We start from the raw sequence: 12642 nt of genomic DNA, 5'->3' as shown, positions 1-12642 counted from the left end.
GTAACGGGGGAAGGGAGCACGGGCTGTAGGGCTTTTACACTTGGGTGCCAGCAACTGGAGGGATTGTGATGTGTGCTGCAAGGCCTGAGTTCCAGTAACTGGAGGGGAGTATAGGTCACAGAACTTGTGGGTTTTGGTGACAGTACTGGAGAGCTCAGCATGCAAGAGCTCTGGGTACCAGCTCTGGCTGGGGTCACCAGGGCCTTAGGTTTGTAAGCCAGCAACTGAAGAGGAGAGGGCATGCTTGTGAGAGGTCTTAGAGTCACCAATCTGGACTTCCATGGCAGCTAAGGAGGAATTCCCAGGTTCTGGAGTCTTCAGGAATCAGCAGCAGCTTGTAATGTCACTAACACTTCCCATGTCTCCTGAAGGCCTGCTTGCCCTGTAACCAGTGGCTGTAATTTATAATTTATTCATAATCACATAAGTGAGAGCACTGTGTGCACAGGGAGATGTAAGACACAGGTGTAGCAATTCTGCTCCTTCCAGGCAGCCATTTCCACATCCCAACAAAATGGGTAGTAGCTATGTGGTAAACTCACCTGTGCCGGTACTAGCACAGATTCCCCATGAAGGGCAAGAACAAGCAGAGTGGAAACCAGGAAAGAAGAGCAAGCCAGAGTGTGTAAGAGGAGGAAGCTCTTTCTAGATGACTTAGAATGTGGGAAGAATGTACATGAAGAGAGGGAACAAGGGAGGCCTTGGAAGATGAACAGGACTCATTGAAGATGGGGAAACAGATTAAAGCAAAGAAGGTAAAGCTGGAAGACTAATAGGGAGAAAGAACAGGCGGGGGGGAAAGACAACCAGGTTGTTTTCAGCATATGCACAGCTTGATGTAAATGCAGAACATGCAGCCTTTCTGCTGTTTTCTGAGCCTGCCTCAGTGTCTGTGGACTTGTCTCCTATGGCTCCTTCCTTCAAAGGGTCCTGCTTCAGGACACTGAAGGAGACTCAGCACTCTGGGGCTACCTGGTTCTTTCAGGGTGCTCCCTGCAGCAGAGGCAGAGGAGCACACAGAGAAACACTCTAGGAAATAAGCTGTACCCTCTGGTACTTTCTCAGATGACTTCCAGCCAGCCAGAGATACAAGTGCCCATTTCATAGGAGAACATAAGGCACCAGGGGATTAATCAAGTCATCTGCAGAATTTATGAAAGGTCCGTTTTAGAATTGAAATGAGGATTTTTCACATCCTTTGTTAAGAAGGAAAAACCATCTAATTTCTCTCCACTTTCAATGTCTTCTGTCTTCTCTGTACTCTTCCTATGCCCTTTGCCTTTGGTTACATTGAGGGCATTCACTGTGTATGGTGATGTTGGCCTGCAGCGGAGGTGGCCACATCACCAACCTTCCACCATGTTCTGCTTTTTCCAAAGGTCCTTTAAATGCCCTTGGCAGGGCAAGAGGGACACAGGAGAAACAAGGGAGAGGAGGGGCTGGCTCTCTCACCTACAACCAGTGCTGAACACAGCACTGTCTCCTGGCCAAATTGCAATTCCATATGTTCTACTCGGCCAACAACGCTGGGGATGGGAAGAGAGAGGTCTCCACAGTCCATGGCAGACACTTCTTCCAGCCTGTGGGACACAAGAGGTGTTATTGCCTCAAGTGGAGGAAGAGGAGGAAAACCAGGACTTCTCACTGATGGCAGTTCCTCATAGTCTCGTTGGGAACAGGCCCACAAGAGGGGGAACCCCTTCCATGCAGTATGTCTGGAGGCAGATTCAGCAAGCAAAACCTCACCACCAGCCACCAGCTGGACAGCTTTCCCTTGCAGTACACACAGACAGAATGACACAGAGCTCTGCCTCAGAGTCTGGGGTCTGCACACAGCTTTGCCAGTGCTCTAATGCCTTGCCCTGCAGCCCACCCTCTGCCTCTTCTCCTGAACAGCCATGTGCACATGCAAAACTGCCAGTAATTATCACTGGGGCTGGCAATCCAGAGAGCCTGGGTTCTTGCCATAGGTTTTCTTTTAGCCATCCCTTCTTTTATACTGTGCAAAGACTTACCCCAGCTGGTTTAAACACCTCTTGGAGATGAGGTTTGGTAGACACCCAGTGTTAACAGTCGCTTTCAATACCTGACCTTGGCACTAGAAAAAACAACAACAGAAAATTACTGTAAGCTCACAATCAGCTTATTCACTCCTCCAACAGTGTGACTTGGTCTTTCTGAGCAACATAGCCAAAGATGTGGTGTTTTAGGCAGTAGTCAGAAGGCAGGAGGTTCATCCCAGACAATGGTGGTTTCCCCAGTGCTCTGCAAGCCTCTCTCAAACACTTCTTTTTGAATTTGTCTTCTTTCATGTGTATTTGATTGCCCAGACACTTACTTGTTTTTAGTGACTTTATAGTATTCCAATCAAGAGATGATTAGACAATTTGTTCGTAAAACCCACATGGACTTTGTTAGCAGAGCAATAAGTGATATGACAAAAGCTTGTAAAGGAATACAAGCAAGTGCTACAGTTTTTCTGGGTTTCATCTCTCCATTTCTTCTGGTGTTGCAGGGAACAATGTCCCAGGGCTACACATTTGTTCTCAGTAGAAAAGCTGCCAGAGGGAGAAGTCTGAGGGAGAAACAGGAGCCCCCAGAACAAACACACCTGAGATGAGCTTGAATTTAAGGCAGTTCCCGAGATAACTGACAAATCCATGTGACTCCTGAATCCAAGACACAACCTAATCAAGATATGACTATTTTGTGTAGGGCTTACATCATGTTTCTATATAGCTCTCTAAGGATACAAGACATGATACTACAATAGTCACAGCTGGTGTCATTTAGCAAAGAGGGAGACTGTGCCCTGTGCCCAAGTCACCTGTGCATGATTTTACTGGAATAGTTCCCAGTGCCTTGCTCACTTCATTTCTTTACCCCTTTGAACATAAAAGGGAAAAGGAGATGTGGTTGCCATCTGTTTTCTGTCCCCTCTGCAGAGAGGTCCTTAATGGCAGGCCAGAGGTGATGAAGTAACAGCAGGTTACATTCATTTTGGGGGTCTGAAAACATAGGGTTGTCAAGGACATCGATAAGAATTAGGCTCAGGGAAAAAAAAAAAAAAAAAGGAGGAACAGGACTTAGTAAAGGAACTGCAAAAATATGGAGTAGCTGTCATATACAAAATACATCTTTCCTCTACCTAGGGTGCCTAATCATACCTATTCCTGATGGCCTAATTCTTCAAGGCTCTGTCTCACACCACTATTACCGCAGGCCTGCGTCCTAGGGTATATCACCGTGCCCCGCAGCCATGGGGAGGAGGAGGAGAGAAGATCCAGCAGGCAGGAATTGTGCAGCAAAATTGATTTATTTAATTATTTTACAAACTCTTTTATAGACTTTTTTCTTCATAGTCTAATTGGACAAAGGACCAGCCACCCCTTGGGGGTGATTGGCTAAAATCCTAAAACGTCCATTGTCAAAATATTTTTCTACTATACCATAAACAAGATTTTTCAAGGTTGCAGGTGGCTTGGTTGTTTACATTCTCTGCTACCTCTTCTGTGAGAGAGAAAAGTCTCTCACGGACTTAGAAAATAGCAAGAAAATCCTTGCTAGCAGCATTTTTGTATCTACACACCACCATCCAAAAAAAACCCCACCAAAAAACCCCACCCACAAAATTTTCTTTTTGGGAGACTTATTGTCTTCCTATGATCATTTGTGGTATTCCTGTGATTCCTTCTCTTCCATCCACTATGGCACTTTGTGACATGAACCACTCAGAAGCAGCAACAGACCTGCCACTGCTTCTCTGCTCTTATACTCATTCCTGACAAGTTTAAATGCTTGAACACCTTAAGCAGATCAGCGCGGCAATGAGGGACTCAGTGCAGCACCAGCAGGGTCAAGAAAAATGTCTTAATTTTATGATTTCTTAACTAAGTCTGTTTATGATTATTAATCATCACAGAGAGCTACATCCAATATTTCCAAGATTTCATTTTCAAAAATGTGCTATCTGTGAGTAGTTATAAAGACAGAGAAGAAAACAACTCCTGTGGGAAATACTGGAATGCTGCAGACACAATACCAACAGGGTCCCTTTCAGCCTAAACCATGTTGGGATTCTATGCCAAACCCCCCCCCCCGCCTTCTGATTTTGGAGCTCTGCAGTGTCTGTGCTGCCTGGTCCTCCCTGACACATCAGCCCTGCCTGAAAGGGCTGTGGCCAGACTAAGCAGAGAGGCAAGATAAAGCACAGAGTGCAGGTGCATGCCAAACATCTGCCTCCACATCCTCTCTACTCAGAAACACAACCTGGAGTGTGGCTAGCAATGGCAAAGGAATCACTTGGGAGCAGGCAGACTCGAGATGCATGAGCTGCTGTCATAATAAGCCTAAGCTGTATCACTAGGCAGATTATTGAATTTTGTTTCAGAGCAGGCTGGGAAATCTGCAAGTTAGAGACTTGATAGGATATAACAGGACAGTGATTATTCTGTAGAAAACAACATTTAATCTCATTCAGTGTAAACAGCCCTATGCCACTAACCATTTCCCTAGAGAATTCACCAGGAGCCTGAGGAAAGTCCTTGGTCCAGCATACCACAAATACAGTGCAGGCAGCTCATAAGCACTGCAAGGCTTCTTGGACTAGAAAGACTTTTCATCACTTTACCCACTCTCATCTCTGGTCCAGAATTTTCAGTCTGTTACTACCAGTCAGTATTATTCTTTTATCTAAATGTCAATTATCGGGATTTCCAAGAAGGAGGGGAAGGGGAATCAGTAAGGATCACCATTTATAAAGAGCTGTGTTTTCTGAAATGATGTCAGTTCTGAAGTCAAGAAGCTGCTTTAGCAAACAAAAGGCTGATCAATTCCAGGTTGCTTTGGCATAGAAGAAAAGTGGCCTTTGATAGTAGTGAAATCTTTCAATATCTATTTCTAAGTCAACAAGACACAAGCCCCACCACAAAAAATAACAGCTTGATTTTATGTTGCAGATGCCAGTCACGACTAGCTTTCCAAAGTGCTTTTCAAAAACTGTCACAAAAAGGGGCAATTCTGCTGAAGTACCATCTGGGCAGCCCACCTAAGCAAATTAATGAGTGAGTGACTGCAGTACAACTATTACAGACTAGATCTGTCTATGATCTCTGAGATTTAAAAAGGCCTTAGGCATAGGGCAACCAAAACCTGTTAGAGTGAAAACACTTACTGCCTGAATCTCCCTGTATCACTGAAGTCTACATATATTTGGCTTTATTCTTTAGTCAAGTTCAGTTACAAGTCAGGTGATGCATTTGTTACCACTTTGAGATTTTCAGCATACTTGTCTGTGTGTAAATGGTAGATTAGCTTTTCTCAGGAGTCAGGGGAAAAAAGACTTCTCTGGGGCTGTGCTCCTTTTCTAATCAAAACTGCACCATAATCAAGCAGATCTCCAAAAGGTACCAGCTCACCTCTCCGGTTCCAATGAACTGGCAGCCTGAGTCTTGTTTGCTGCCACAGATCTGTTACTGACAGGAGAGGCTTTTTGAAGTTCACAAATGCAAACATCAAAAGCAGCAAGACAAAAAGAAGGAGAGGAGAGCTTCCCTTCCTTCAATGTAAGAAGATCAAATGTAACAAACAGTGACTGGCTCCTAAGAAGAGCAGAAAAAGAGAGAAATGCCTGTGCAGAATTCAGGGAATGTTACGTGCAGCATTAGACCTATTTCCTTGCTTGCAATGCTCATTAACCTTCCTCTGTGAGAGAAAATAAAACGTGGGTGACAGCTGGGGTTCAGTCCACTGGAAACACAAAAGGGAATGACCAGTGGACTGTAACGCTGACTTAGCTACTGCCCCTGGGATACAATACCTGTACATGCCTGTCCTTGTTCAGTGTGCATGCCTGGCAAAACCCCCACCCTTTATCACTGAATTTCCTCTTGCAGAACAATAAGGAGAGGTCATTAAAGAAAAAGAAACACCTTTATTTGCTCAAAACCAGGCTCCAAGTAATTGGAGAAATTACACTGAGAGCCATTCATCCTACCAGTCTGTCCCCAAGTGTGGTTATGTTAACCCAGCTATATTAAAGTCTAAAACACAGGGTAAGCAATGGCTAACTGCAGCAGTAAAGGCTGCAAAACAAACCTGAGAGTGGCTTTGCTTGGTACTCAGAAAGCTGATCTAAGCCTTTCAGAAGCTTGCTACCAGGCTGTATTCATATGATAATTTATTGTGCCAAATGAATTTTCAAAGGTATATATGTTTTTCTTGGAAGTGTAGCCTTTACACTCTGATATGGGAGATGTTCTTTAGGACAGGTAACTGAACTAAAACCAGCTTTAAAATGGGTTTTGTACAACAGGTCTGTATCTTGGTGAGTCTCATATCTGCATATTACTGTGAAGCTCTGACCATCTTTCATGGGCCACCGCTTTTGGATGTGCTTTCTCTAACTGCAGGGGCTAGCGAGTAGTGTGCTCTGCTGTATAGGAGGGTAGAAGAAGAAAAGGGAGCTAAAAATACTGCTTCCATCAAGAGACACAGCTGTGCTAATTTGGAGCACACTTTCTGAGGAGGTCCTGTGACACCTGAGAGAATCAGACTAGACTGGAGCTAGTTAAGTGTAAATCAACTAGAGGCACCTGTCTTCAAGTGATAAGGAGACATTCCTTGCTTCTATAGGCAATTATAAAATACCTCATATCGTGGGAAAGCTGGCCTTCAAAGGAAGGAGATGTGATTAAGGTAATTTATCTTCAAATATGGGCAACTAGAAAGCATGTAGCAGAAAGGCTTTCCTCTGGCTTTTGGAAAACCTGCACCCTAACTCTAAGAGAGGCCATGCATGAAATCTCTTCTCTTTGGCTGGAAAGCTGGCTTTGCAATTTATAACTCAGCATGGCCCTTGGGAGGGGCACAGCTGGAACTCTGAGCACTTGCCATCACTGTGAAATCAGCAGCACCGTGTCATTGCCTTACCTGGCACTGTATTAGCAGGGCTGAAGTCTCTTTTCTCCTGTCCTCTCCCTTTTCCATCTTTTCATCCTGGTCTTTTGCCAGCGGAGATTGAACCCGTGCAGACTGACCCCTGGCCTCGCCCCGCAGCTTGTTCAGGTTGCCTTCCAAGAGGCGCCGCTGGACCACGCTATGAGGCTGCTGTCTCCATCACAAAGAAAGAGAAATCCCGGCTAAGTATGGAGCTAAGGACAAGGACATTTGCCAGCTCAGGGATGCACGTTGCAAATGCTTGACCCAACTGATCATCCTGATGAAAGACATGCTTATCCAAAACAATTTTCTTTAAATCACAAGATTTTTTTCTGTAGCCGCTAATTTGGTGTTAAAGTGTTGGGATGTCTGTGACAGGCAGGTCTCTGGGATGCAATTATTGGAGGAGAAGAACATGCCTGATGCATGCTTTCCCCACTCATATCTGTTCCTTCGGCTGAACATGCACTGGAGCATCTCATCCCTGTTCAGGTACTGCAATACACTGCCTGCTGGGCGTGCTGGCATCCCACCAGGCACATTCACACTTTCTAATGTGGGAGGGCAGGAGGAATGCAGCGTGTGTGTGATGTACATGTGGGCAAGAAGGCAGGACTGCAGATATTTCAGGTGTACGAGCAATTATTTGTAGTGAAGCAGGAAGCTCCCCCTGAAGAGGAAACTAAAACAAGCTTTTAATGTTTCTTGGAGTCCATCTCTGCTCCCCACCATCAGATGCTCTAGCTTTTGCCCAATATTGATCCATCCAGTCCCTGCACAGCTACTGAATCAACAGTGGGCAACACCAATGAAACAGGTGTCTGTTGGAGGTAGCTTTGTCCTTTCTCCATGTGCTCAGCCCCATGGCCCTTCTGCAGGAGAGCAGCTGGTCTGAGCTGGCCATGGCACTCCCAATAACAGCTGCCTATTTGAAGAAAGGCAAATAATCTAAAGGGGTTAATGTGCTACAGCTTAAACTGTTGTTTTTATCTTTCTTTAAAAAAAAACAGAAAAAATTAAAAGTCATCTCCCAGGTGGTGCAGCAGTTTGATGCAGGATCTTGTCAATGGGCAGGCCAAACACCTGAGCTAGACCAGACCTGCCAATGAGCTGAGCTGCATTAACCCCACAGGTTACTTGTGTTTTGGACTTGCTTCATGCATGGCCAAAGAGCTGAGGCCAAGGAAGTGTGCAAACTGCAGTTTGAAGCACCCTGACTTGTCAGATTTGCCCAATGGTTGGAGCAGGACAGCTGTCACTGGCTCTTTGGTCACACTCAGCATTGCTCTTTGCAAGATGCCAAGTCCCTCATGCCTTTTGTTTCCTGCCACTCAAGGGGTGGGAGATCATTCACGTGCTGCATGAGAAACACTGCAGCAGTTGAAAAAGTGGGGTAAAAATATCCCTCTGCTCCTGGTCTTTTCCCAGCCTACTGTGCTGGCCCACAGCACAGCTGGTCGTTGTACTTAGCTCCCTAAATACTCTGAGCACAGTGCCAGTTTGGCTGCCAGCTAACATCTGGGCCATGGGAAAAGGGCAGGGAACAAACAGCAGGTCTCCAAATTCCCATCCTCCCTCCTGCCTCTTACCATCTGGCATGCAAAGGACCTTTCCCTATCCCTGCAACCTTTCCCACAGAACGAGCGGGCCCTTTGCAGCAGCCACCTCTGTCCCCTTCTTGTCACTCAGGCTGGGAAGAGGCCAAGTGCTGGTGGGGGTTAGCTGAGCTTTGGGATTTTGGAGGCATCTGATTCAATAGCAGACTCCTAGGGCCCTGCCTGTCTTCTCTCTCACCAGTGAAACAGAAGTGGAGACTGTTGTCGCTCTTGGACTGGTTAGAAACCATTAGATTTAGAGGATGGTGAGGGAGGATGTTGTGGGTGTTGTGGGAGCTAGAAAGGATGCCATCTCAGGGCACTTAGAGGGATCAAAGAAGATTCCCAGTGCAACTTAGGGAAGGTTCAGGTTCTCCAATGTGAAATCTCCAGGCCTTGCTATGATTAGTGACATTGTATGAGCTGGGGATCTTGATTTTTTGGAGGTGGGAAGACAGATCTTCAGACCTTCTTGGTACTTCCAGAATATTTTAGCCCATTTAGCATTTTCTATTTTGCCATTAAAAAAACCCCAAAACTGATCGTGCTTTTTGTTGCAAAGCTGGAAACATGATGTCTCCACGGAAATGTGTAATTACTCATTATTGGAGACATGATGGGCCCATCAAATCCTAGGCACTGCTGGATGCATTGCATAAGCTGAATGCACACCCAGAATACACAGAAAAGAGTGGCAAAAAGTAACAGCCCGTGACTGTAAAAGAAAGCAGGTATTTTGTTTCAAATTATATGGGGCCTTGCTCTAATTTTAGGACATGGAGCTGCCACAGCTGAAGTCTCTGGCACTGTCAATGGAGACCTTTTTTTGGGGAATTAATTAAACTTTCCTCCCGGTGTAAGTGCTATAGGAGTCTGGGCTGTTTTACTCTCTCCAAATCAAACTCTCTAGCACTTCCTACTGCTGCTTCATTTTCAGTACATTCCTGGTTTGTATTCCTGTCCTCCAAGAGGGAGCCAGATCAATTTGGGAAACAGAAGTGGGGTTTTCACAGGGCTGGAGAAGTGCCTAGATAAGTAAGCCAAGAGCATATTTTGGACTCTGATTTGCAGCCCCCAAAACATCACAGCAGTATCACAGTGGCCCTTTGAGTTGCAGGAATTGCTGAATCCCTCTGGGAAATCTAAGGTCTGGTTCTTCTTTTGCTCCAAGTTAAAGCAGAAACTGATGTTCACACTTGACCCCAGGAATGGCACTATGTGTGTGAACTTTGCACAGGGGCCACACTTTATTTGGTGCCCTCTAACACCAGAGCAAACTGTCCATGTCAGAAAAAAACCTGTCATGCTTTATTCACTGCTCCCTAGGTCCATGGTAAAAATGTTTCAGACGTTCTGCTGTGGACCAAACATGAAGTTTGCAGTGGGTTGCAGTGACCAAGCGCTGCCTGCACACCAGGAATTCTGCCTGGAATGGTTAATTCCACCAGGAGAGAGCTGCTTGTGGCAAGTGATTTGGACAAGGACTGTCTTGTTCAAGGAGCCCCTTGGGGCCTCAGGGTGCCAGTTGTCGCTTTGAGGCATGGTGTGACAGGAGTCAATCCCAAAGCAAAGCTGGTAGACAGGTTTCTCCCGGCCTTTGCGGCTGGGGTCAGTGGACGCGCACCGAGAGACTCAGAAGTGGCTCCTCTCCATACCCTGCCGAGGGACGGGCCCAGGGTGATGCCGGGCTGTGCTCCTGAGGCGAGTTTGAGCTGCAGTGCTGCAGGCCCCGAGGGCCGGCAGCGGCCTGCCCGTGCTGCCAGCCTGAGCGGAGCTCTCCGCTGTGGCCAGAGCTCCTTCCCCGCGGGAGGAGAGTCCCTGCTCCTGGCTAGGACAGCTCTGACATGACGCCCCTCTCGCACTCCAGCCGTGACTGTGGCAGGGTCGGAGGGACACTGCACACCCGTCCCTGCTGACAGCCATGAGTGCGGCTGCAGAACGTGAGGCGGCAGCTCAGGGTGACTTGGAGGAGCCGCCCTTGGCCCTGCCGAGCCAGGGGCTGCCGAGGCAGCTGAGGCAGCTGCGGGGAGGGTGGCGGGAGCAGCAGGATGTGCCAGCACGGGAACGTGGCGCTGACCCCTCCTCTGTGCAGGGCAGAGCCGCTGCACCCCAAGGTTCCAGCAAGGAGGATCAGCTCCCATTCAGTGCCAGGGACCTGCCGGTCCCACACGCGTGTGGCCCTGTGCCACTGTGTGCCTCGGGAGCTGGGAAATGTCAGAGGCACACACGAGAGAGCATCTGTGGTGTTGCTGCAATTGTCTGAGGATCCAGAGGGAAGCACAGACTGCAGGGAGGGGCAAGATCTTTTATGACCCCCACTGCCACAGATGGAACAAGTGCCCCCATCACAACCAGACCTCAGCCCTCTTTTGGGAAAATGGTTTATACCTCCACATCCTTGAATAGTTTACAGTGGAGAGAAGTTGGATTGCAAAACTACCAGAGCAAGGAGAATATGTGTGCAGTTGAGCCGGCAATAGATCCTGTGGGAATCTGCTTCCAGCCTTGGGGAAGCCCTTCCAGACCACAGACTGCCAAGGCTCCTGGAACAGACCTCCCTCCCTGATGCTTCCTGCTCCACGTCACCACAAGGAGATGCCCACAGGCCTCGCTCCCGTGCCTCCTCCCCAAAGGAGTCACCCACAAGTGCCAGGCACTGCATCTGCCTGTGTGCCTGGATAGAAGTCCTGCCCTTTGCTTGCCCCTCCACAAACCCAGAGAGTGGGGGGAGAGAGAAAATTGCAAAAAGGTGACAAGGTCAAACATAAGTCTCTCACAGTGTCATGAATTGTACTTCCCTCCCTGCTGAGTCCTGCTCCTGAGGAGCTGGACTTTGAGCTGGATCATGCAGAAATACATGGGGCCTTCTCGAGATGTCCCACATGGAAACTTATATGTCACATGAACATATGTTGCTACTGGGTGAATGGAAGTTTGGATTTTGGATGGTCCTTCCAGTCCATGTCTGCCTGCCTCTGCAAGGAGTTTGGCTCCTACGGGGAAGCATGAGAAGATGGATGCAAGCAAATGAGTGATTAATTCTTTCCCCTCACCCTGACCTGCTCCTAGATGATCCTGAAGGAAAGTTTCGTTTTTGCTGAACCTATGATCCTTTCACAAAGCCTGACAGCAGCTCCCAGCTGAAATGAAGGCTATTAGGAGGACTCCCTCCCACACGGGGTCCCACTGGACTCACCAGATCCTTGGAGGTGCCAAGCCTTGTCAAGCCATCCAGGGGCAGCAGATCAGCAGAGTCCTTGTGCACAAACTGGGTGGCCTGTTTGAGGCGCCTCTTCTGTTGCAGAATAGCTTTGTTCCTCAGCTCCGTCTCACACTCCTGTCGCTCCAGGTCGGGAGATCCCTCGCTCTGCTTTTCTTCCTGGTCTCCTTGCCCCAGTGGCAGGGGGCAGCTCTTCCTTGTGCTCATGGTGAAGATTCAGACAGAACAGGTCCTTCTCGGTACGCTGGGGTGTTCCCTGAACTCGTCTCCTGGTGTTTGCCCTCTGGAAGCTGACTCAGTCTCTGATCTCCTTTCCCTTTCCCTTCCCCACGGCTCTCCTCTTCTTTTCTCTGCCTTTCCTCCTGCTCTCTTAGTTATAACTCACGCATCTCTGAAGAGTCTCCGTGCCCGTTTCTCCCTCTGTCCTCTCCACTCCTCCGTGTCCCTCTGCTCCCGCCTCTTCCTCTCCCTCACTTCTCCTACCCTGACTGCAGCTTTGCCTCCTCCAGTCCGTGGGTCCCTGTCGTAATAGAAAAAGCCCCGCGTCAGAACCCGCTTTCCATAAATCACGGCAGAGCCGGCAGGATGCTCCGGCTGGAAAAATCCAGCAGCAGAAGGATGGCCCCGCTGCTGGGGGCTGGCCTTACCTCGGCGGGCTGCGCGCACGCAGCGCGCGTGTCTGTGTGTGTGTCTGTGTGTCTGTGTGTGTGTGTGTCTGTGTGTGTGTGTGTGTCTGTGTCTGTGTGTGTGTGTGTCTGTGTCTGTGTCTGTGTGTCTGTCTGTGTGTCTGTGTGTCTGTGTGTGTGCGCCCGCCTGTCCCCGGCTCCACCGGGACACGCTGCATCTCCCGGCGGCAGCCTGCGCGCTCCCGCGCCCCTGCCAGGGGGC

The 12642-nt window shown here is 48.3% G+C and overlaps 1 protein-coding gene across 1 annotated transcript in view; it reads right to left on the bottom strand.

Annotated features, from left to right (window-relative positions):
* Positions 1-12642, bottom strand: part of NRIP2 (nuclear receptor interacting protein 2) — a 20366-nt gene extending 7724 nt beyond the window's left edge. The window contains exons 1-5 of the mRNA XM_010400942.3: positions 12402-12642; positions 11731-12274; positions 6931-7107; positions 2016-2098; positions 1453-1580 (exon numbers count right to left, since the gene is read on the bottom strand). Of these exons, the coding sequence (XP_010399244.1) occupies positions 1453-1580; positions 2016-2098; positions 6931-7107; positions 11731-11961 (619 nt within the window). The 5' untranslated portion in view covers positions 11962-12274; positions 12402-12642. The remainder of the gene's footprint in view (positions 1-1452; positions 1581-2015; positions 2099-6930; positions 7108-11730; positions 12275-12401) is intronic.

Source organism: Corvus cornix, chromosome 1 (genome assembly GCF_000738735.6).
Source record: "Corvus cornix cornix isolate S_Up_H32 chromosome 1, ASM73873v5, whole genome shotgun sequence".
NCBI classification, from domain to species: domain Eukaryota; kingdom Metazoa; phylum Chordata; class Aves; order Passeriformes; family Corvidae; genus Corvus; species Corvus cornix.
The sequence above is the reverse complement of the archived record's forward strand: the minus strand, read 5'-3'. Positions and strand labels throughout refer to the sequence as shown.